Below are 24,490 nucleotides of genomic sequence, written 5' to 3' on the forward strand. Positions count from 1 at the left end.
AGCCACGACCCTAGTGAGGATAAGCGATATAGAAAATGGATGGAAAACTTGATAAGAAAAGAAAAGATGTCTATACTGTAAGTATTCACCTCAAATGGCCTCTGTTGGGATATTGAAATGTACAAAGTTGGATTTTTTTTTACGTTACAATAAACGTACCTAAAAACTCTACACATTCTGTACAGTTCATATCTTTTTATATTGTATGTCTTTTTAAATCTCAAGGACCCCAAGGGTAGTAATGACCCCCATTTGAGAACCACTGCTCGAGTCCCAACTTTTGTCCATGTAGTTTACGCTGGGGAATGTGGCGCCCTCTGGTGTCCATATCAGAAAACACTGCCTTCAAATGGGATTTTATGTTAGACAATTATCTGAGAACAAACCACAAGTCCGCGAAAAAATGTCACTATAGATGGGGTTCAGACATATGAAGCGTCATAGAAGTTTGCCAGTCTTGAACTTTTCCTAAACTATGAGTTGGTAAGAACTTACAACTGAGCTGAGATGCTACAAGCTAAAACATTGTTAAATTCCTGTTTTATGAATAATTTCTTCCTCTGCAGATCCACGAGTGATGCAGCACTTCTATCTGGGTCAGCCGCCTACAGCCCCCCCCCACCCGCTTCCTTGGGGCCCCTGTCCACCCCCTTCTCAACATACCCCCCCCCTTCCCCTTCATACGTACACACCCCTTTTTTATGCAGTCCATGTGCTTATGTGCAACACTTCCCTCCTACTTTTTTCTTACCTACACAATACAGTACATGCATTTACATGTATGCACTTCAACTACAAAAATACAGTTATATTATCATGATAGAGCACAATGCAATGATCCAGGGTCGCTTTTAGACAAATTTCACAAGTCAAATTTGACGCCATCGTTCGCCTTCCCCGGCAGCAGTACGTCATTACGACTAGCTCCGCCCCCTGGCTGCTTTGACTGACAGCTCCGCTGCTCGAGGGCGGGGCGTCCGGTCACGCTCTCGCCATGCAAATGAGGCAGCTTCGTGCCCATGTGGCCCAGCACCATGCTTGTTGTTCTGCTCGCTGATTGGCTGTCCGCCGCCATGGTAGCCTTCACGCGCTGCGGCCGAGCGGCGTCATACAAAACCAGGGAATCGGCTGGCGCGGACGGGAGCGTGTCGTCTCGACCTTTATAGAATAGAACAAGACCCCATCTCGTCTACTGAGCTTTTAAAATCGTTTGTATGTGTGGATAAGGCTAGACGGTATTCAATGGAGTGACTTTCGGGGGTTTACAGGGTCCAAAAGAGATGCAGCACACGTCCACGATTACCTCCGTGTGTTCTAGAAGCCGTAGTAAGAGGGCGTGGCTGGAATGCGGGAGGGGCGTGGCTTGACGAGAACACCACTATCCTTGTTGTGTGTATTCCTGCTCGCATCGCCATCTTGTTGCTATCCCGTTTTTTAACCTATTTGAGGATCCTCGTTCTGCCGGCTCGGATTTCCGAACTAGCCGCCCGATCCGAGGGATCCACAGGGACATAGAGGCTCGAGTGTGTGGCAGTGAAAAACGTGCACGCGCGCTTCCCACCGGGACGCCAACGACTCCCCCCACTCGGCCCTTTTCCGCTGCTCCCGGGGGCTACCGGCTCGGCCGCACCATGAGCATCGACACGCTACTGGAGGCGGCCAGATATCTGGAATGGCAAGCCCAGCAGCAGCTCACACACGGTAAGAGTAGCTCGCCGGGGCTGCCTGGAGCTCCTTCGTTCTTCCGGAGGATCTTAGAAGTTAGAACCTCGGCTTGCAGGGCACGCTCCTGGGCAGCAAGTCCGCTTTATTTGACCATAAGAGTCTTCACTTCCTTCCTGCTCAAAGCCTTTTATTTGCGTCTTTAGACGAGGAAATACTTCTTCACGCGACTACTTTGCGCGCTCTCGCCGCGTGAGCATTTCTACACTGACCGTACGCACGCGCGTGCACGTCACCGACGAGGATTTTTTGTTTTTTTTACGTCATTTAGTTTAGGGATTTAAAACATGTGTGACGTCACGGGCGCCATGTGTGTTTTGAAATGTGTCACGATCGACTTGTCCCACTTTTAGCGGGTCGTACACGGCAGGGCGGTGGCGAGCACGCACACACTTTACATAATAGCCTGACACAGCCGGTCTTATGACACACTCACACACGCAGGGGCGGAGCCTCCCACTCCCTAGGCGTGCACGCCCCCACCTTCGCGCGCGCGTTCCTCGCTTGTGATTCTTGTTTGTTGTTCACGACCAGCACGCACCATAAACGTGAACGTGAGGGTGGGCTTCTCCCCCTCTGATGACGTGTCACAGACTAGTCAGACACCCCCCCACCACACACACGCGCCGCGTGCTTGGGTCCGCCTACCTCTACCACCATGTGCACTCTCGTAGCCAGGCGCGCGAACTAGAAGAGGGAGGGGGTGAGTGTAGACAAGCTTGCCCCCCATCCAACCTCGACAATCCGACCGAGCTTCCGCGACACGGTTACGTAATTGACGTTTGCATGCACTATCTAGACATACAGTATATCCATTTATGTATATATATTTATCATGTGCTTTCAACTGTATAAGTAGGTGGGCGGGGCCTGCCAGGCTGAAAGGAATGGGAGAGGTTTATGTCACGTATGTCAGATGACGACAAGACTGATGACAGTTATAGTTTAAAATCTATTAACGCTCGCTAGCACTCTGTTTTTTTATTCATTTAATGTTTGACACACTTCTACACAAGTCTTGTTTTATTGTGAAACAAATAACGTGGCAAATTTGAAACTTCCTGTCACATGACCTGCAGAATGACTTGCAATGAAGAGAAAGATTCACTTTCACTTCACTTTAAAGTGAAAGTAATGCACATGCATTAAAGCGTGTGAGTGTGTGAGTGCACGACCGAGCACATGCCCAGTGTGGAAGTTGTGCCAGCAAGTCAAATATTATTGACAGGTAGCCTGGGGCATTAGAACCTGTTTGTGTTTGTTGGCGTGCTGGCCACGACACACACGCTTGAGGAATCCCAGGGATCTTCCCTTTATCATGCTGCTGTTTCCATGGCAACCTGGGGTTTTCCACACTGTTTTCTTTGTGTGTGTGTGTCCTCACATCTTTTTACTTCCTGATGACATCATCTTTGTCATTTTTCAGTTTCAAATACAAATAATGTTTAATGTCCGAACAGTACAGGTTGTCTTAGAAGACGTCTCAAAGACTAGGTGGGACACGCACCAGTCAGACTAGATAGGACAGAGGCAAAATGTCTTTTAAGACAACCTGAACTGTCCAGTTGCGATCGCTTGCATGCCCTGAGAATGCAGTGACCCGGGATGAATGGCAATATTCACAGGGAATGTCTGAACACTTTCTTTGCCCCCTCCAGAGGAAGAGCAGCGTAAAGAGAAGGCACTCATCAACAAGGAAGCAGAGTTAAGACACATGGAGCTTGTGACATCCTTGTCGCAGCCAATCAGAGCCAACCATGTCAACTGGGGTGATGACCCCCACCACCAACAGCCGCCCCACCCTCCAGCGCCCCCGCCGCCCCCTCTCCCCCCGCCTCAAGTGCCCATCACTGTCATCCCGATGGTCCCGGTCGTCACCACGCCCTCGGTCACGCCCCTCCCTCTCACCACACAGATCGCTGCTGCAGTCTCGACGCTCGCTAGCCCCCCAGCGGCCAAGACTGCTTCTTCCCCCCCGCAGCTGCCTCAGCCGCCGCCCGCCCTGGCGTCCCATCAGCTGCTGTGCTCCCCCCAGATGAAGGTTGACACGGGTAATCAGCTGGTCAAATGCAGCCAATCGCAGCCTCAAGTTCACATTCAATACCCGCCCTCCATCAGCACCAACGGGCCCACCCCTCAACCTGCTCTGGCCCCTAATCAAGCCCCACCCACATCGCAGCTGAGACCCAATGGAGTGACGCTGGAGGACATGAGGGGCATGGAGGGGAAGAGGAGACCTGGAGGGTCAGTCTGTGTGTGTGTGTGTGTGTGTGTGTGTGTGTGTGCGTGTGTGCGTGTGTGTTGAATTCATTACGTGATCTGTGTGTGTCCTTGTGTGTGTTCAGGGCGGGAACCAGAGAGGTGCACAACAAACTGGAGAAGAACCGGTGGGTTCCTCGTTAGTCTTATAGAACATGGTTGATTCTAGCTAGTTGGATGTGCTTATGGTCTCCTAGAACCTTCTGTGTCTTCCTCAGGCGGGCGCACCTCAAGGAGTGTTTTGAGACACTAAAGAAGAACGTCCCAAATGTGGACGAGAAGAAAACCTCCAACCTGAGCGTCCTTCGCAGTGCTTTGCGCTACATTCAGGTAGGACCACGCTGTACTTTGCCTGATTGGACACTTTTGTCTTCATCTGATTGGCTGAGCCTCCTCTTTCGGAGAAGTAGTACATATTTCCTTTTCCTGCCTTCCTTCTCGCTGCCTCCGAGTCATGTGATTGAGGTGTATCTCCTCATAGAGTTACCATAGCAACAGGGCACTTTCTGTCTTTCAGGCTGCTCTTGGATCAGTTTGAAATGTGTTGGTGGGGGGAAGTGGTGATGTCACCTGTTAGGCCAGTCACGCTCAAGCCAGAGAGGACATGTTGACGGAGGGGCTAGGCACAGGGGGAGGGGGGCAAAGGAAGTGAGTGTGTGATGGGAATGAACAGGGGATGGTGTTCGTGGTGCTTGTATCCAGTCACATGACTTCATATTACTAAGAATGCAGCTCCTGCCAGATGAGGTTGCCATGGTGACGCACATGGATGGCAGCTGTTGCTGTGGTGATTTGCTGCAGCAGCGTGTTTCTCAGGATGCTCACTCACGCTTCGTCGTGCTCGGAGAGGAAAGGTGGACGCTTTCTCAAGAAATTAGCTGATGGTCAAACAGTTTAGCGACTGAGTTAGAGGAGGCGGAGTTACACAGTGCTGACAGAGTGTAGACAACCTATCTTGCCGTCGACTGCGCATTTCCTGTCCTTTTTATACATTGGTGGTGTAAATGTGATATGTAAATTAGAAGCCCTTATAGCCCCGCCTCCTTGAAGTCAAACCACCACAAACCACCACAGCTTCTCCTCCTGTGACCCCACTGAACCCCCCCTCCTCCCACTGCTAATCTGTGCTAATGTTCTTAGTCCGTCGCAGCATTCGGCCTCCGTGTGTCACATGACCCAAAAAGAAAGTGGGTCACACAAACAGAGCAGCGCCGTTTCTCCCAAAAGCTTCCGGCAGTCATGTTGACGTTCTCGTAAATCATCGCTCATTGTCACGGTGCCTCGCTCTTACTTTCTTCATGCAGCTTCAGCCAGCCGTCCTTGACAGGAAGTGATGTTGAAGCCTCGGCTGAGGTATCGTGCACTCATGAATGTGGTTTGTTTATCGACGTAGACGCTGAAGCGTAAGGAGAAGGAGTTTGAGCACGAGATGGAACGCCTGGCGAGGGAGAAGATCGCCACTCAGCAGCGTCTAGCCGAGCTGAAGAACGAGCTGAGTCAGTGCATGGACGTGATGGAGATCGACCGCATCCTGAGACAGACCATCCAGCCCGAGGACGATCAGGTGTCCACGTCCACCGCTTCAGGTACTGCAGACTCATCAAAACGTGCTGAGTCACGTTTCTGTCATCACGCTGACTTGAGTGCCCTCTTGTGGCCCGCAGAAGGAGAGGACAACCTGGAGCAGGACGTGGATGAGGATGGACCCACCCCCCCTGCCCATACCCCGCTCCCGAGAGCAGCCGCCTCCATGTTGCAAACTCAGCCGCTGGTGGCCCCTCACCTGTCCATACAACACACACCACTGCCTCTTGGGGTGTTAGCCACGCCTCCTTCCTCTGTTCCTCCTCCCCCTCAGGCCATGATTCCCAGCCTGACACCGGTCCCGCCTCCCTCTCAGCCGGGCATTCCGACACCAACTGTGCAGGTTCAGCCCACAGTCATTGCCCATGCTGCGGTGTCCCACCCCTCCGTCATCCAGGCTGTCAGTCATGCAATGCCGACCAATCACAAGCACCTAACGCACATTGCCCCCTCCCCCATCCCCGCCTCATCCGCCCCGCAGCCCATTGCAGCCGCCTCACCAGCCCACCAGCCGCTTTCCGCCCAGCCCATCGGACACATCACAGTCCACCCGGTGGCTCACCTGGGGGCGCCCCTCCCGTCCCGCCTTCCCACACTGTACCCGCAGGGCGTGTCTGTGTCGCAGCCTGCCGTGGTGGGCCACATCACTCACACCTTCACTCACCACACATTGCCGCACGTGCAGGCTAATCCTCAAGCCAACGCCATCGGAGCGCAGGTGAACAACGCCACCATGGTCGGCCAGGGGGCACCGTCACTAGGCAAGCCCACGGCGGTGCTGGCGCCTCACCCCCAGCTGGTTGGCCAGACGGCTGTCCTCAACCCTGTCACCATGGTAACAGTTCCAACCTTCCCTGTCAGCACAATCAAGCTCGCCTAAACAAGGACAAGGACTTCTAGGAAGCGGAGTCAAGATGTCAGCCCCACCCATCCTATCCCTCCAAGCAGACGCACTAAAAAGCTCCGCCCATCCACTCAGCCCTCAGTGGACGATCAGGTGACGTCACACCATGATGTCACTCGTCATGAACCAGGAAGCATCAGGCTGGAAGGCCAATCAGGTCGCCTCGGATGCGAGAGCGCTCTCTGCTGAACACATGAACTACCTGCACAGGTAAGCAGCTGTAGAGATGAAAGCATACTCTAGAAAGCTTTTGGAGGGTGAACACATGAAGAGAAAAATGCTGCCAATGTCCAACTCTCCAAAAAAAAAAAAAATTAGCTTTTTTGCCCCACAATTTCAAAATGTTTGACTGGAGGCCACGCCCACTTCTGTGTGTGTGTGTGTGTGTGTGTGTGTGTGTGTGTGTGTCTTCCACTGCTGTGGCTGCAGCCTGTTTCTGCTTGTTGGTCGCATGCGCCTCTATACTTTTTCAACACTGTGACAACAATGAGCGAATGAAAAAGACAAATGTTTTCAGTTTCCCATATTTTTCCTCGTTTGGACTGAATTCCAGTGGAAATAGAAGTTAGAAAAAAATGTTGCTCTTTTCTTGCTAACCTAATGTCTAATATTAAGTTTTGTAATGTATGTAAGAACATTTTTGTTAAATGTGATGGTATGCACGCTGGTGCGTTTGAGTGTATGTACCTTTTTATTATTAATGCTTCTTTCTTTTTAGTTGTTGTGCATGTAGATTGTTTTTGTCTTGTTTCTGTGCGGGACCATGTAGAATACTGTAAAACGTGGGCGGGATCTTGGACCTCATGCTATATTGATATTATATATTAATATAAATAGAGTTTTCCCTATGGAGAAAGTGTTATATAAGGCCTGTGCACTGTGGGCTGCCTTTTAGGTCCAACTGTCCACTCTATGACATAACAATGAAAAAAATATAAATGATGATTTATGCTGGTGAAATAATAAAGATTCTTAATAAATCTTATTACATTTACAACATTTCTGTTTTTTGGTGTGGTGGTTAAAAATGTCTAATTTGCATGAAATGCATTTAAGTGTTTGTTTATTTTTACCACGTCCTACTATTGCCACTAGATGGCAGTACACTGTACTGCCATCTCCTCAGGTCACTACATACATACATTTTTTACATACTTACATAATGCAAGGTCATTACAAAAAGGTCAACCCCCCCAAATAGCAAAAGAAGAAATCACATGATGGCCGATGCCCAGAGTGCTCTGGTCAGTAGGTCAAATTGTAAGTTGACTGAGATGATCCATGAAGTTTGATCGTCACGTTCTTTCATGTTGTTCATGTCGGACTGATGTGCATCTGCTCTTGAATCCTCTCCAGCACCTCCTGCATCCTCCTCAGCTGCAGAGATGAACCTGTGTTAAGCGACAACACTGACGGACTCAGGCAGTTATAAATTATTTCCTGACTGTTTCATTAGACGACTCACTTACAATTCCATCAGCACACTGCAATAAGTTTACTGTGTCCACTGTACTTAGTTCCCAAGTGAAAAACTTAAGTGTAAGCCGAAAGACTTAAGTGTAAGTACGGAAGTGCACCAATTGAGACACAGTCCCTGAATTAGTAAGTCCCCACCTGACTCAGTCATTGATGAGTTAGTGAGTCTTTGATAAGTGACTACGTCACTCCCTCATTTACTCATTGATTGACTTAGTCATTGATGAGTGAGTTTGCGAGTCATTGATGAGTTAGTGAGCCATTGATCGGTGGGTCATTGATGAACAAAAGAGTATGTCATTGATGAGTTAGTGAGTCATTGATGAATTAGTGACCATTGATGAGTTCGTAAGTCTTTCATGCGTGAGTCATAGTGACTCATTGCTGAGTGATTGAGTCATTGAAAAATTAGCGAGTCATTGATGAGTAAGTGAGTCTTTGATGAGTGACTGAGTCACTGATGAGTTAGTGAGCCATTGATGAGTCAGTGAGTCACTGATTAGTGAGTGTGTCATTGATAAATTACAAAGTCACAGAGTCAACGATGAACGTACCTCCTCATCTTTCTCAAAAATGAGTCTTTCTTTCTCCGAATCAAAGGCAGCGAGCGGTAGTGGGACATCGACGTCGCTTCCTTCTCGACATTTCTCCCGCAAACTAAAGCAGAGTCAAACAGGAAGTGAGGTCTCTGCTGAAACAATCCCACAATGCATTGCTCACATCCAGCTGGCCATGCATGGACTCGCCTGCGTTTCCTCTCCTGGACCACCATGCGTGTCATGTTCTGAATGCACTGGGCCCTGTAGTTCTCGTAGTGGCTCTCTCGGGTCACATCCTTCAGGTCCTGCATGTGCGTCCTCACCAGCATGTCCCTCAGCAGCAGGAAGTCCGAGTGAGCCGGACTTTCCACTGAATGAGCAAGAAGACGCTCTGTGAGCAGCGTGGCAGCGACTGAGTGAGAGTTAAACACCAGAGCGGCAACGGGATACCTTCTACCACCCCCCAGGGGTACATGCGACCTTTGAACCTGCGCCCTTTCGTCTCCACGAGGACATTACTCCCGATCACTGCGAAGGGGACGCTGTCCTGCGGGGAGTACACCACAAAGACGTCAACCGCCGTGTGATTGAGAGCATGAGAGCTGAAAGCTGGCTGAGGAACCTTGAGGAGCTGGTCCTGCCTCTTGAAGTCCTCGTCCTCGTCTGAGTCGCACTCAGCAAACTGGTAGATGTTGATGCCGAAGCGACGCATCTCCTCACGGATCTGGACAGTGTGGGGACATGAAAGAAACCCATAATGTCAATCCTGAAGACACCAAGACACATTCTACCTCCAGGACATGGAAGACAACATGGAGATACTTCCACTCTCTGTTGGAAGCTGGAATCATACAATTGCCCAAAACGTCTTGCAAGGACGAAGACTGAATTTTGAGAACAACTAAGGATTTTCGTCCAACTTCGGATTGATGCATGAAAGGCGTCCTACCTTCATCTTCTTTCTGCAGACCTCAGCTGGTGTCAGGCTGTCAGCTTTGGCCAACACAGGAATGATGTTGACTTTCTCATGCAAGGCCCTCATGCACTCCACGTCCAAAGGGCGCAGCCTGCCACAAGCAGAATGTTGACTCAGATGCTGTGTCTCAAATGGAATACTTCCATCAGTACACGTCAATAAGTATACTGTGTAGGTCTGTCTTCCGCCAAGGATTTTCGTAGTCGAATCTGATTCGTTAGCTTTTGTCCATAGCAGACTAATCATCGAATTTTGTTGTTGTTTTTTTAGAGCACGGCTAATGGCCATCCCTACAAATAAACAGGTCTCATTTGAGACTTTTTTTCCACCTAACAGAAAAAGGCACACAGATAAACAAATAAACATGGTAGATGTGCAGCAACAGTACCGTCATTTATTCCGTCACCCACAAAGCAAGATGAACAAAACCAGAATTTACAGTTGCTGCCGGCAAGTGCTCGTATTGGGACTGTCTTAGTCTAAGTCTTCTGTTTAACACACACACGTCATCTTCAATTCTTTATTGACACAAATTAGGCTGCTTTTGTATCAAAATAGGCTATTTGTAACAAAAACAAAGACCCTTCCCATTCCATTCCATTCCATTTTCCTCCGCTTATCCGGGTCTGGGTCGCGGAAAAAAACAAAGACATTCTACGTAAAAATGCACGCTCAGCAGCAGCCGTGGGCACCCCCCATCTAGTCATAACGGCACAATCTTGATCACATGACATTTTCATACTGTAATGATGGCTGAATGACACAATGGCAGGATGACTGTAGAAAAGTCAGCCTTTTAATAGAAATAGACACAGGGTCTGTTACAGATGCAAAACTCTGTATGAGCAGTAGTCAACTCTTATAGTTCTCTCCTTCTACGGACTTATTTCCTAAAGCTTGCTCTGACCCAGCATGCAGAACGTCACTGCCTTCTATACCCCACACCCTGAACCCTGAAGTAGGGTTGGCCATCGAGCCTCGAGCATCAATGGCAACTATGGTACTAACATTCCCATTCTCCCGGGATCATTCAAATTTTTTAATTTTGATTCCTATTTTCGACACCTAGTCCGCCGACTGGAAGACATAGCCTTTGTGGCCGGGCTCCATGCACCATTTCCGGGCTGCACGAAGCCTCTTTCCCCGCTGCACTTCCCCACCTTACATGGAACCTCGGCGAGCATGCTCCAGGCGGAACACTTCGCCATTCCGACTGGGCTCCTCGCACCATAATCAGAATGTGAACCTGAATCGTTCAAATTTAAAGGCTGCCCAGCATCTCAGAACTACACAATAGCATACACCTATCTCTACAAAACGATTTGATGGCGATTTAAATCGTTGAAATGTCGACTATTGTAAGACACCCCTAATTACTGTGGACACTGTGCACAAGTGTTGACAGTGTAATGCTGTCCCAAATCCATTACTGTCGTTGCGCACTTACCAGAAAAGAAGATCGCTTCTTCTTTTCTCTTTCTTTTTGTTCTCTCTTCTTCTTCTTTCCTTGTCTTGCATCTTACTTTTTCTTCTTCTTCTTCTAGTATATTTTTCTTTTCTTTTTCTTCTTCCTTCTTGTCGTGTATTGCCCTTCTTTCTTCTTCTTCTAGCATCTTTTTCTTTCGTTCTTCCCTTTCCTCTTTCTTTATTCTTCTTCTTTCTTTCTTTCTTCTTCTACTGTATTACCTTCCACTTTGTTCTTCTTCTTTCCTTTTTTCACGGTGAGTCGCAATCACTCGACGGGGCATTATCGCCAACACTTGGATAGCCTGCTAAAATATCTGCCACCTTATTTCCCCCACTTCTCGATTGTACAACCACAAAAAAATGAATGACTTTTTCCTCGCTTGAGTGCATCCCCTGCTTCAAACGAGACAACGCTTTTGGTTTGGGACTTCTTCTTACGCACTCAAAAGACAAAGCTTAAGTACGGACGTGAAGACGCGGCAATCGACAGTACAAGTGTTGTAGGGTAAATGGCGTGAGGCTGGTGCACAAACCCGTGTCCGTAAGGAGAGATGAAGTAGAGACAGCAGTGGACTCGATTGTCTTGGATGTTCCTCCTGTTGAGGCCGCTCTCGTCCCTGAAGTACTGTTCAAACTGCTGCTCGATGTAGTCTTCTATGTGCTTCCAGCTGACGGGGACACACATACAGGAACTACTTCAAAATCAAAGCCTGAAATGTTGACTTGCCACGTTCCTCTGAAGAAACACGCGCTGCTGACCTTTGCATGTTGTTGACAGCGTCTCCAAAGCCTGGAGTGTCGATGATGGTAAGCCTCAGCTTGATGCCCTTCTCCTCTATGCTAACAGTGTGCTTGATGATGCTAACAGTCTGACTGATGCGCTCTGAACTCACACACACGCAGAGAAAAACAAATGGCGCTCTTTCCAAAAGAACAACAATGCATTTCAATTAATAGATAGCATCCTCATCTAATTTGCCTTATGTGGCCAATGACGCATGGGCATTTCATTTTTATGGACGCTGTGGGAGACAAAATGTAACAAAAAAACCTGAAAAGTAAAACAAATATTGAGAAATAAAAATGAACTTCATTCTGTTGCTTCTTTTTGTGTGGTTGTTTTTTTTTTTTTATGTGGTGGGGGCCCACCGTGACACCAGCTACTCGTTGAGAAGAGCGATATGTGCTTTCATGTTACAGTCTCCAAAAGAGTCCAATAAGACCAGAAAAATAAATATAAATAAAAAATCTAAAGGGGTCTGAATGCTGGGAAAGTATTGTGACAAAGTCGCTAAACTGGCAACACTGATCCCTCCTGCTACATCTACTTATTCTCTGGCAGACCGGGTGCTGATAAGGTGTGTTAAGAAGCAGAGTTATGATGCCATCTACTGTGCGGAGTTGGAACGACAAGCTACATTACTGTCCCATTATAATGTGTTTATGAGCGAGGGCGAAAAGGTAGCACCAAATCAATTTGTGCGCGTCCCCACCAATAAACGAATGTTTGGGAAACGCTGTTGAACAAATTAGAAAACCAAGCTAGAGGCTGGTAGAAAGGATTGAAGAGTACGACTAGCTAGTCTCTCTGAGGAAGAAAAACAAAAAAAACCCTCACCCGTCAGTTGAAATGGTAAGAAAGACATTATAATTTTAGAATTCATAATGCTTCCTGCAGTGTCCAAACTTTTTCCAGTGAGGATCGCATACATAAAAACTGAAGGATGCTTGGAGGCCAGATTTTGTACATTATAGATAGTAAAACCAATCTAATGTAGCTTCATGTATGCTAAGCTATCTGAACAAAACACATTAGCTTTGTGTTATATCGGGTTAGTGTAATACCTAATCATATATGTCATTAATAATTCATTAATTTTATTTTTAGTATATGCTGAGGGCCTCTAAAAAAGGCTCCCGTTCCACACGTTGGACACTCCTGCATGATATGGATCCTGCTGAGTCAGGCCATAGATTAAAGTCCATGTCTCAGAAGCTGTGCTCACCTTCTGCATTGGGAAGTTTGCGGTCCTTGTAGAGGTCAGTGAGGAATAAGCTGTTGATCAGAGTGGACTTTCCAAGGCCGCTCTCTCCTGCAGAGAGACACAGAGACAACACGCGGCTACTAAATGTTATTAATTTGAGTCATATTGTGTGAACACTCACCTGCTACCATCAGAGTGAAGGTGAAACCTTTCTTCACCGTCTTTCTGTGAACTTGATTTGGTAACGAGGCAAAACCAACATATTCTTTGTCCTGATCCTGCACAAACACAAAACAAATGTTATGTCTTTATGCATGTATGTTTGTGTGTGTGTGTGTGTGTGTGTGTGTGTCTGAGACGCAAGTATGTAAACAAGCACACCTCTGGGGAGTCGTAGGGGTCAAAGCGCCCCCATGGGCTGCGTGGGCGGGAGGCGGGGCTCAGTGGCGAGTCCAGAGAACCCTGAGACACGAGCGGTCTCCTCACAGGCTGGAAAGACGAGTCGGAGCCAACACGGCTCGGCCTGAGAGGGACTCTCGGAGATGCAGCGGGATTGCAGGGGGCGGTGTGGGAAGAAGGAGGCGGAGTTCCGGGAAGGCTGGGGCGTCGCCCGTTGGTGGCTGCCCCCGCCTCCTCACGGTTGACTAACATGGGGTGGCCTGGGGGGAGATCCCTCATGGCGTAGGGGAACTGGATGCTGTCCTGGTCCTTGACGGACAGACTGGCCAGCTGGGACAGGAAGAGGCGGTGTTACAAGCTTGACCCAAATATAATCAGATCTGTACTGCCTGCTGGCAGCCATGTTGTCTTTTTTGGCTGATTAGTGGAGCAGTGATCCCATGATTCCATTATGTCCTAATCCGTCTGTGGGATGGACAATCTCGACCACAAAATCCTCTCCTAACACAAAAACAAAGTTGCTAGTCCTTGCTAGACCTTTGACACATCCTGTGACATCACGGCTTGGGTCTGAGACCCATCAGAACCCCTCGCCTCACACCGCTGCAGGCTTCATGAGGACACTTCTGGCCTCTCTTTACCTGTCGCCTGTCATTACCCACAAAGCTTTGCAGCAGCAGCAGCTTAATCCCGCCTCTAATGCGCTAGAAGGGATGGGGTGGGGGGTGTAGATTTAACACACAAATCTACAAACAACAAAAACATCTCTTACCTCCTTTTCTGACAAAGTTGCAGCTGTTACGAGGGAACAAATACACATGCACACACACATTACTGTACTGATTCAAATGCAAGACCATGAAGCTTCTGTGTGACGCATACACACATGTGATGCACGTGCATAAATAAAAGTAACATTTACAAACATGAATAGCTACTTTCTCCATTGCATGTCATACATGAACCATCTCAATATGTCGGACTTAAACATGCACCTGCTAATATGCCCATAGGTACAGTATATACAGCACATATAAGCAGGTGAAAACATACTAGTGTATAATAATATGTAAACGTGGTATTCTATAAGACGCTAAACATGCCAGTATAAAAGACGATGTACATATGCTAGTATTTAGGAATGTGTAAACACATAAGGATGTGTAAACATACTAGTCCTAAACATACTGTAAACATACCTTTGGCGTTGCTGCGGAAGCGAACGGGTGAAGACATGTGCTCCATGGTGCTTACCACACACTACAAACACGTTAACACGCTCTCGTACACGCACACACACGCGTCCTAGTCGACTGGCAAGCGCGCGCGCTCTGACGTGTCTTCGTCGTGGGGATGAGTATGGTGACGCTACCAAGTGTACACTATCTGGCAGCCCAGTGATTACTATGCAGTGGCGGAACGACGGTCACTCTCCGGCCACCCCTGTTGCCACCCCACGGCTGGGGGAAAATTTTGACAAACGCGGCTGTGTGGTGCAGAACATAAGTTCAGCCTAACCGCCGTTTCCGCTTGGACGCATTTCACTGCAGCACACAACAGAAGAGAGCTAACTATTTTGCCGAGGAGCTGTCAATAAAACCGTGTCTTGCATGAACTGCAAGCGGTAGGTAAGCTCTCCGTGATTACTTTGGTCGGTTCCGGTCAAGTTTTCTCAGTGTGTTGACTTTGACTTAAATTCTAAAGCGTTATTCAGCACATAAATCTGTTGAGTGGCCATGTAAACCAAGGAATCTAGATTTAAAATAGTGCCGATCGGCAACCTACTTCCGTATTGTGACCTGCGCGGGTTTGGCCGCTATAATGGTGAGCAGAATCCAGAAATTATGCATTGAAAACATGCCCTAGGCACAATGCTTATCTAATAATTGCTCTAACAGACGGTCCAAAAACAGTGGTGGAGCTACTGGCCATCTAGACATTTCAGATATCAACTTATTGTCACCCCATGTGAGTAATGGTCTCACCTTGGCCACCCCAATGAAAAATTTCTGGCTCCGCCACTGTTACTATGCACAACTATAAGATGTAATGTAATACTAGCAATTACTTCTCAGCCAACAGTTAGTAGTAATCCACAATATAAATTGGTGAACCCTTTAATTAATGATGACTCATTTACGAAATAACATATAGTTAAGGTCGCAGCTAGCGTTAGCTCGGTTAAACAAGACTAACGATGCTGTCCATTACATACCGTCATGTTTGATTTATATTAATATAATGTTGGATATAGTACGTGTATTAAGGTGTTAATCATACAATTAACACGTTATTACATTTAATTAATGCACAAGAAAATGTTAGGTAGCCCTAAAAATCGACATTGTGAGGTCCATATGTCATGACTTAGCATTTTTGTCTTTAATTTATTATGTTAAAGAAGTGATTCCTATTTATTTATTTCTTGGAAGGGCGTACAGCAAAGACAAGCTGAGGGACACAAAGGTGAGTTTTACACTGAGCTAACTTATCTTAGCATTGAAGGCTTGACTTTGAACGTGAGGAGGGCAAAAATGTTTGATTCACTTACATCTGTCTCGTTTTATGAAATTATTTATTGTTGTTTGGCAAATGCAATACATGCAGTTCTTATGATGATTCAAATACTTTTAGGTTGAAATATTTAATATTTATTAATACAGATCATAAGTTTTTGGTTGTCCTGAGCCTCATGTTATGTTCAGTTCTCTCTCACTAGTTTGAACTTAGTTGTTTTGTTCCTCAAAGATGAAGCAGTCATAGCAAAGAGTCGTCCTCTATGGTTGTGTTCCACAACACTTTGCAGATCCTTCTGGGCTTGCTGGACAGTCCTGGAGGCGCGCTGTTGGTCTTTGGGGGTTGTGGGAGTATGAGTTGGTTTTGTCCTGAGGGGTCATGTCCACTGTTTTCACAAGTGTCCAACACTGATAAGCTGTTTGCAGATAAGCAGCACATCTGGCTAGCGTCTGCTTTTTCGTCTTGATATGCTTCGCTCAAGTGGATGTGGCCACTGTCCACCTGGTCAGGAGAAGTGCTAGTTTGTTCCTGGTTTTGAGGAAGGTAATGTGTCTCATTGTGGTTGTTTGCATTGCTTGGAGAAGTATGTATGGGACTGGACCTCTCTTGAGGTGGAGAATGGTTTTCGCCGTGGCAGTGAAGTACTGTGTTCTGGTTGTGGTTCTTCCAGAAGGTTCTGCAGAGCTGCCCTAACTCTGAGAGAAGAGGCAGGCCGATGTCGATGTGCATCAGTAAGTTCTCAAGCCATTCCTCCAACTTTGAAAAGGCAGGGCTGGAAGAGTTCAAAGACAGGGCGTTACAATGTTAAAATGTGAATATTGGTGAATATTTGAGCTCATACCGCTTATCAGCATCCAGGTCACAGCAGAGGGCGGCCAATGGCAGGAAGGTCAAAGGGCACTCGGCAGGCTGGTAATGCTCAATAAAAGCAGCAACATTCAGCCCAAAATCTTTATTCCGTGGAAGGTAGTCCGGGTCGGCGCTCACTCTGCCTATGATCTAAAAATTCAGTTGATAAAATGCCATTTGTTATTTAACCGCGTAGTGAACCTCCAGCCTCGGTGTCCATGTAAACATCTTTAGCCATCACACAGATGCCGAGAAGGACTTTCCTACCTCACAGATCATGATTCCAAAGGAAAAGACGTCCACTCGTTCATCGTAGCTTTTCCCTGAAAGAAGTCAACTAGCTTACCATAATGGCTAATTGTGGAGCTTTCAATTGTGAATTTACAACCCACACAATGTGATGTTAAGCATGTTAAGATATTATATTGAGTGTGTGCGCTCTCACCACGGATCATTTCGGGGGCCATCCAGTAGGGGTTCCCCACCACCGTGTAGCGCTTCCTACGGTCAGGTTTACGGAGCTCTGACAACATCCCCTTTGGAGGTTGTTCCAGACAAGATGTTCTTCTCCGGTTCTTCTCATCCATCACCAAACGGGCAAGCCCAAAATCTGCCACCACTACAGACTGATTCTAAACAGGAAGCCAGTGTTTTTTTAGATGGCTAGAAAGATTTTTGTATAATTGGAAACTGATCCCAAACCTTCGCTCTTGCAATTTTCTTTGGCTTCATGATGGGTTATTTTGCAGCCATACTCAATAAAAAAGCAGACACTTGTGGTGTAAGCGTGTAAACAAAGAACAAAAGGGTCAACCGGTGATGACATCATAGAGGGGCAACAGAGCTGGGGGCAATGGGGGATTCTCTGTTTGGTCACTCCATTCCGTGGAGTGATACATGAGCAAATAGACTTGGTCCCGGAGAGACCTCTGTGTGGATGTGATGTAGGAGTGGTGTTTATCTTTTGTATGTCTTGTTGACATTGTGATTTTTCTTTTTTGTGCTACAGAACAGGCACCTGCTGCAGACCAGTTTTTTACTGAGTCAGGCCGCATTAATTGTAACACATCTTTTGCTTTGAATTTTCCTGTTTAATAAATGAAATGAATGAGTAGTTTCTTAGGCGTAACTGTGGCGTACGAAAACCGGGGTACCACTGTAAATGTAAATTTTTACCTCTTTGACCAGGCAGTTGTGTGAGTTTAAATCTCGGTGGATGACATTCATAGAGTGTAAATATGCCTAAAAGAGGAGATGTGTTAAATATGTTACAAGTTGTGATTTGTCTGATTTTTCATGGACGCCAAAGACTCACCATTCCAGCTGCAATGTCCTTGGCATAACTCACTCTTACACTCCATGAGAAATTCTTGTCCTAAAACAACAGGACGGATCTGACACATGAACAATGATTGCACCGATCCCTTAATTTTTTTACTCTACCATCTTGGTGATGGCCTTTCTGAGCGTTCCTCCCTGGATGTACTCTGAGACCAAGTGTATCCGCTTGTCTTTGTAAAAGAGTCCAATGAACTTGAGAACGTTAGGATGGTCCAGACAGCGCATCACCTTCACCTGAAGACAAGCATGATCAAACATTCATCTCCAGCTCTCTTCACACATTGAATAAGAACCTTGTCAGTACCTCCTTCAAGAAGGTCTTCTGTGTCTCTTCATCAAAACGTATCAACTCTTTCATCACCATCACTTCTCCTGTCTCCTGATGTGTCACCTTGACAGCGCCATGAAGGTCACAGTGCATGTTGAATACAAATAAAATCAGCAATGTTATGACCGTTAAACACTGGCGCTACCTTGACAGCCTGTCCGAAGAAGCCCCTGCCAAGCACCTCTCCGTGGATGAGGTCTGACGGCCTGAAAATGCGGTGAGTTCGATCCCCGGCATTAGTGCGCAGAGACTCAGAGCGAACCATGTCCCTCTTTTGGGATAGGAGTGTCAGTGCTCCAGGCAACAAGGAGCACTTTTCAATACTACAGCTCCGCCTGAGTGAAGAAAGCAAACTTAGCTAGGAAGATGGTCAGAAATCAAAGCTATTCCAGAACCAACATTACAAGATGTGTCTGGATCGCATTCCCATGGTTCCATGGTGCTGGGGTGAGGGGAGACTCATTTTGATTGATTCATATGTCTCCACCCCTGATCCAGGCTCCTCCTCCAGTTTTGGGAGTGTGTGTATCGAAGCCAGTTTTTCTTGGATAAAGTCGACGTCTTCCTGAACTTTGGTTGACTTCATGGACTGCGGATTGTGTTCAACTGTAAGCTGTAGTGGTTTGCTAGTGTCCTGGATCACATGGTTTACCTAAAGAAAGGATGACCTTAGGTTGGCTTCATTTGCCCGATTAATTATTAATGGATCAATAATTCTATTAACCTCGTTAGGGCAAACACTGTGGACGGAGATGCCATTGACCTCCAGGATGTGGTCCCCAATGTGGACAGAGGACAGCAGATCAGTGCCGAGGACTTCTGAGTCTAGCCTGAGGGAGGATGAAGAAGGATGGCAAATAATATTGAAATTAAGTAAGCCAATGTTTTATTATTGGTTTGTGACTCACGCCGTCACAGTAACGAGAGGGCCAGTCTCCTGGCTGACATCAGTGGCGACGGTCAGCCCTCGATGGCCGCCTTTTTGTGGAGGAAGTGACACCAGCGCCACCATGTGGGGACTCTTGATGGGTGATGATGGTAATGTCGCTGCATCCTGACAGAAACAATGGCCACTGCAAGACCATGCCAATACGGGCCAATAAGACACTAAATAACCTGTTGATAGGACACTGACATCAGCTGACTTACCAAAAGAGTTTAGAACGTTCTACAAGTGTGTAGGTGTCTCCATCTCCAATAAACATTTGACACTTTATACAGGTGAAGCATTCAGGGTGGTATTTTTGCTCTCCAGCGACCTGTTAGCAAATGTTAACAATGTCAACTCAATGTTTTTTACAGGTGGACTGCACTGTTGGCAGTAGACTCTGGGCGGTTCTTTATGTGCTTTCTTTCATCAAGGCCTTCCAATGCAACGTTGTAAGCATACCCTCTGATTTGACATGAAATTGAAATTGATCCCATTACCATCACGAGTCCTGTGGCAAGCGTCTCCTTGCATCCGTGACAGTGTTCTCCATAATGTTCCCAGTAGTGCTTCTTGCAGTAGAGTTGTCCGTCTCTTTCGTAGTACCATTGAGACAGGATGCACCCACAGTCCCAGCACCTGCACACCAGAGGGAAGGAAGTATGCAGCGTGCCAGTCAGAAAGAAAATGAAAGTTGACTTTGTTTGGAGGCTTGCTACTCTGTGGAGTTTACATGTTGTTGCTACACCATCCCCAAGTCTCAAAACACATAGATTTGACTCTAAACAGTGATGGTGTGAGTGGGAGTGTGAATGGTTGTCTATATGTGCCCTGTGATTGGTGGCAGGTGACCAGGCCAAGGTGTAAGACCTCCATTTGCCCGAAGTCAGCTTGGATTAGCGGTGGGAATCTCTGGCCACCTCACGATTCAATGCGATTATGATCCAGAGGCCTGTGATGCGATGATAAAACAATTATCGCCGCATCTCGATGCACCTTTTTTTTTGTGACCGATAGTTTGTCAGTTTTTTCATGCATAATTTTTCCTATATGTAATTTCTTTTTACTCACTATGTACTACTAAAACAAAGCATATTTGTAATGATCCACAATGAAGGTTACATATACCAACATATTTCCTATTGCACAGAACCAGCAGGAAAAGTAAAGTGCACCAGTAGCAGCATGTATAAAATTAACAAACTTCAGCATATTCTGAGTAACCAACATAAAAAAATTATTCACAAATAAATAATAGACTTCTGAATTCAAACTAAAATCACTCAGGTACACCACCGTAAACTGTCCGTGTGACACTTCCGCTTTTCCATCTTTTTGTTCCGCTTTTTTGTTCCGTCAGCATCGATTATTGACATTTATGAATCGATTAATAATCGTCAATGTCGGCATCACGATGCATCTAAGAATCGATCCCACCCCAAGCTGGGATAGGCTCCAGCTTCTTGTGATTCGGACCACGATGAGCAATATATTGTTCATACTGCACTCTGTCTTTGTCAACAAGGTGCCTATTGATTTGTTTGCCTGTTGATGGTGTTCTGACCAAGTAACATAGTCATGATGAACCACGAGTCATATGAGTGACTAAAAATACTCACTCATAAATAATTGTAAATATGAATAATACAAATATTATGAGTGGTGTCATGATCACGATGTGACATCATTGCTCAGCATGTGATTCACTTGTATCAGACTACCTTTTTGTAGACAAAGAAGGCCTTTGTACTTGATACTTAAATATACTTGATACTTAATACATGCTGTACAGTCGTCCGTCGCCACTTCACGGTTTGAATTTTGCAATTTTACTTTATCATGTTTTTTGAAAAATATAGGAATTAATAAATCATGCTGTTTGATGTGGTTGAATAAGGCCTATTATTAGTAAAAAAAATATGCACATTGAAACAAATTTTGCACATTCTGCGCATTATCTGTCTAAATTAAGCATTTCCATGCATAAAAATGGCCAAATGAACTAAAATACATAAATAATACATCTAGAAGGCGCATTCAAAGATGCTGTGAATGACATGTAGTATTCTACACTGGTCACGAGGTGTCAGTAATGTTACTGTAATGAGATACACACATCAGATTTGATCGCCGGAATAACTGGCTTTTATTGCAGGCACAATAATCCCTACTAAAAATCCCTAATAAAAACACAGGCTACTGTTGCGGGCATAACCCATACCAAGCTAAAATTCAACTCTGAATGCCCGACGTCACTCCCTAACCATCCGCCACTCAGCTCCCCTAGGGAACACATTTATAGCAGCACACATGAGCATTAGTCCTATTTATGTCATAAATGGCTTATTTATTCTTATTATTTGTACAATATTGGGTAATACAAGTGTACAGGTGACTATAGGGGTTAGTTCATGTCTAGAGGGCTCAAACTAAAATCTTGAATATAACAAACTGAACATGTAGTCACACATTGATAGTTGTCACAAAGCATTAATTAGCCTGTACAGTATCTGTGAGCAGACTTTAGAACAGTACATGAAAGAGTTGTTGCTTATTTGTGCAGCAGCACAAGCAGCGTGGGAGGTGACTTCCTGGACAACTCCATGTTTCCTCTTCCGGTCTGAACCTTTAAGGTCACACTAGCACAATGAGTGCTAAAACAACATAGAAGCACTTTATTCATTCGTCTGTGACTAATGCTAATTGTTATTATCAGTATGGCTAGTTGTTGCTGTGTACAAGTGTTGTCATGGTCTTGTGCTAAAGCACATCTCTGACATGTGAGAGCCACATGAACCATTTTGGGCTCTGAGAAGCTCAGGGAGGGGTCTCTTCCGGGTGCCCAGAGTCAGGACTAAACGCGGTGAGGCTGCGTTTCAGTTTTATGCTGCCAAAATCTGGAACAGTCTGCCAGAAGATGCGTGACAATCCTCAACTTTGGCAATGTTCAAATCCAGGCTGAAAACACTTCTATTCAACTGTACATTTGACAAATCAAAGTATTTTAACTGCACTCTTCACTTTTTAATACATTTTTTGTTTTATGGAAGTTTATGTAATGATTTTAGGATGATTTTGTGTTTTGTGGAATTATTTTATGAAGTGATTTTACCCTTCTTTTCTGAAAAGCACTTTGAATTACCATGTGTACGAATTGTGCTCTACAAATTGCCTGGCCTTGTTAATGCAATGTGGTTTGGGCGCGTTGACGTTGCTTCTGTTGTTCTCCCTCCTTTCGAAATTCAGGGAATGATAGGAGATGTAAGAATTAAATCTGCCACAAAAATAAGCAAGAAGGACTAAAGTAAAAAGATCAACTGAGCATTAGTTGTTAGGCTCCAGCATACCCACCCCTAGTGAGAATAAGCGGCATAGAAGATGGATGGATGAACTTTATTTCAGGGGTCACCAAGCTTTTTGAAAGCGAGTACTTCTTGGGTACTGATTAATGCGAAGGGCCACCAGTTTGATACACACTTCTAAAATAGACAATTTGCTCAATTTACCTTTTAACCTTTTGTTGTTATTAATATTTATAAATATTATTATAAATATCAACAATTATTTAATAAGGAAATAAACCGATAAATATCAATATGCAACACTTTATTTCTATATTTTCTCTAAGTGAAAGTGTTTTTCAAATTGAATATTTTCAAATGATGGCAATTAGCATCATTGCTTCTTTGACAACCTCCCCGTCTGAAAAGGCCTTCTTTTTCTTAATCAAAAGTTGTCTAGCTTTAAATGAGGCTTCGATTGCTTTTTGGGAGTTTTTAACCGGTCTTGTGAAAAAAGAGTGCTGTTTTGCACAAAGCTGCCTTTAACTCGCGGGCTCTTTCTGCTCATAGTGAGCTTCTCTGTGGGTAGTTAGCATTGTAGCTTGTGTGACACGTGAAATGTCTCTCCACATTGAGCCGTAAAAAAACCCAACAAAACTCTACCTCCCATTTATCGGGAAAATTATGTTTTTTTTTCTTTTTTCTGCCATCTTTTTGGAGGTCAGTCATCTCTGCATTTTCACTGGGCCCGCTAGCTTGTTTCCACCATGTCCGTACGATCTCCACAAACGCTACGTTTTGGTCATGCACACATTACTGACCATAGAACTATACTAGGTCAGAGTTCATTTATATTAAACATTTTTAAAGTGTTTTTTAATATATATTGCCATTTCCAGTATGATTTAACAAGAATAGCAACCAAAAAAATTAGATGCAGCTAACTGTTAAGTGACGTTATTTGAGCTATTTTTAGAACAGGATGGGCGACTCATGTGGTTTTTAGGGGCGACCTGGTGCCCATGGGCACCGTGTTGGTGACCCCTGCTTTAGTTTTATAGCGCTGCCTCAAGGACCTATAAGTATTTTACAAAAACGCAAAGAATAATGATATTGATAGGTTTCAAACCATCATTGGAAATATACTTGTTTTGGTAACTGCAACTGTAAGGAGCTGGAAAAGCTTGAATTTGTAGTTTGAATTTAAGCACAGTATCCCATATGGAGGTGTATTTAGTTGAGTTTACAATGTGAAATAGTCCCTGGTTTGGCTAAGTCCCACGTACATTCAAAAGAAAAAACATATTGTTGACAGATGTTGTTCCTCTATCCAGGAAGTGTGAGGGTATTTGCTGTGTTTGCTGCTTGTTTGTTTTGTTTTTCTGGTTCTAACTTGCACGTGCACGCCTCAGCAGAGAATGACGTCTCTTACCGTCCTTTCATCCCCCTCCGAAACCTCTGGTCCCGCCGAGACATGGTCCCCCGACAGCGTCAGTGTGCGGGCGGGGTGCCGTCTCACAGTAGCGGTGATCCCCCAAAAGACACCAGTAGCTTGATGATCGCATGCGGACGTGCACACGTGTGTTAAACATGCATACACATATTCTGCTGCCACTGCTCGCTAGCACAAGTTGTCACTTGTCCTGTGACGTCACTCTGTGTGTAAGACTTCCTGTAAATGTGCAGGAGTGGTCGTGTGAGGGGAAAAAAAAACCCTGACCCACTCACACCAGATGGTCGCTCTTCCTCTTTAGGCTGCCAAAAAGTGGACCTGTCCCAGTATAGAACTTAAGCTCCTCCTTCTTGGTCCTGTTACTCCTAGTATGTCGTCCTGTGCAGGATCAACGTGCAGTCACATCTGTGTGCTTCTTCCAGGAAGTCACATTGAAGTGTGTGTGTGTGTTACACTAGTTAGGTTCCCACCAGCAGTAGGAA

General features: G+C 45.7%; 3 protein-coding genes across 5 annotated transcripts; 1 reads left to right on the forward strand and 2 right to left on the reverse strand.

Moving 5' to 3' along the window:
* The first annotated feature begins 1,220 nt into the window (after positions 1 to 1,220).
* Positions 1,221 to 7,454, forward strand: mntb (MAX network transcriptional repressor b). Its single transcript, XM_054754442.1, has 6 exons — positions 1,221 to 1,701; positions 3,381 to 3,966; positions 4,068 to 4,109; positions 4,200 to 4,311; positions 5,375 to 5,567; positions 5,646 to 7,454. Exons 1-6 carry the CDS (start codon positions 1,632 to 1,634, stop codon positions 6,443 to 6,445), a joined length of 1,803 nt encoding a protein of 600 aa, XP_054610417.1. The 5' UTR covers positions 1,221 to 1,631; the 3' UTR covers positions 6,446 to 7,454.
* septin4a (septin 4a) lies at positions 6,849 to 14,818 on the reverse strand. 3 transcript variants are annotated; one of them, XM_054754449.1, is made up of 13 exons: positions 14,511 to 14,818; positions 14,084 to 14,106; positions 13,294 to 13,641; positions 13,094 to 13,190; positions 12,934 to 13,020; positions 11,687 to 11,810; positions 11,461 to 11,595; positions 9,434 to 9,551; positions 9,107 to 9,208; positions 8,935 to 9,031; positions 8,692 to 8,854; positions 8,500 to 8,602; positions 6,849 to 7,860 (listed from the first exon to the last, which is right to left on the reverse strand). In XM_054754449.1, the coding sequence occupies exons 1-13, from the start codon at positions 14,554 to 14,556 to the stop codon at positions 7,843 to 7,845; spliced, it is 1,461 nt and encodes a 486-aa protein (XP_054610424.1). In that variant the 5' UTR covers positions 14,557 to 14,818; the 3' UTR covers positions 6,849 to 7,842. The 3 variants fall into 3 exon arrangements, with proteins under 3 accessions (XP_054610424.1, XP_054610423.1, XP_054610425.1); XM_054754448.1 differs by having other exon boundaries at positions 6,855 to 7,846; positions 14,511 to 14,816; XM_054754450.1 differs by lacking the exon at positions 14,084 to 14,106 and having other exon boundaries at positions 6,856 to 7,846; positions 14,511 to 14,814.
* Positions 14,819 to 15,874: 1,056 nt separating this feature from the next.
* On the reverse strand, positions 15,875 to 24,476 carry LOC129168776 (LIM domain kinase 1-like). Its single transcript, XM_054754433.1, has 15 exons — positions 23,988 to 24,476; positions 19,775 to 19,913; positions 19,496 to 19,605; positions 19,255 to 19,419; positions 19,071 to 19,176; positions 18,751 to 18,998; positions 18,492 to 18,681; positions 18,323 to 18,409; positions 18,121 to 18,252; positions 17,993 to 18,052; positions 17,854 to 17,919; positions 17,123 to 17,309; positions 16,945 to 17,000; positions 16,670 to 16,827; positions 15,875 to 16,600 (listed from the first exon to the last, which is right to left on the reverse strand). The coding sequence occupies exons 1-15, from the start codon at positions 24,029 to 24,031 to the stop codon at positions 16,069 to 16,071; spliced, it is 2,280 nt and encodes a 759-aa protein (XP_054610408.1). The 5' UTR covers positions 24,032 to 24,476; the 3' UTR covers positions 15,875 to 16,068.
* Between the last annotated feature and the right edge of the window lie 14 nt (positions 24,477 to 24,490).

This window comes from Dunckerocampus dactyliophorus, chromosome 16 (genome assembly GCF_027744805.1).
Source record: "Dunckerocampus dactyliophorus isolate RoL2022-P2 chromosome 16, RoL_Ddac_1.1, whole genome shotgun sequence".
Taxonomy (NCBI): Eukaryota; Metazoa; Chordata; class Actinopteri; order Syngnathiformes; family Syngnathidae; genus Dunckerocampus; species Dunckerocampus dactyliophorus.

Bases quoted from the DNA above. Each gene is read 5' to 3' on its own strand.
- mntb (XM_054754442.1), top strand. From the start codon at position 1,632: ATGAGCATCGACACGCTACTGGAGGCGGCCAGATATCTGGAATGGCAA. The intron at 4,110-4,199 runs GTGGGTTCCTCG...TGTCTTCCTCAG, and splicing joins AACAAACTGGAGAAGAACCG to GCGGGCGCACCTCAAGGAGT. The intron at 4,312-5,374 runs GTAGGACCACGC...TTATCGACGTAG, and splicing joins GTGCTTTGCGCTACATTCAG to ACGCTGAAGCGTAAGGAGAA.
- septin4a (XM_054754448.1), bottom strand. From the start codon at position 14,556: ATGGAGCACATGTCTTCACCCGTTCGCTTCCGCAGCAACGCCAAAG. The intron at 11,811-12,933 runs GTGAGCACAGCT...GTGTGAGTTCAG, and splicing joins CAAACTTCCCAATGCAGAAG to AGCGCATCAGTCAGACTGTT. The intron at 7,847-8,499 runs GTACGTTCATCG...TCATCTCTGCAG, and splicing joins TTTTTGAGAAAGATGAGGAG to CTGAGGAGGATGCAGGAGGT.
- LOC129168776 (XM_054754433.1), bottom strand. From the start codon at position 24,031: ATGTCTCGGCGGGACCAGAGGTTTCGGAGGGGGATGAAAGGACG. The intron at 17,920-17,992 runs GTGAGTCTTTGG...CTCCTCTTTTAG, and splicing joins AGGACATTGCAGCTGGAATG to GCATATTTACACTCTATGAA. The intron at 17,001-17,122 runs GTGAGAGCGCAC...GACTTCTTTCAG, and splicing joins GGCCCCCGAAATGATCCGTG to GGAAAAGCTACGATGAACGA.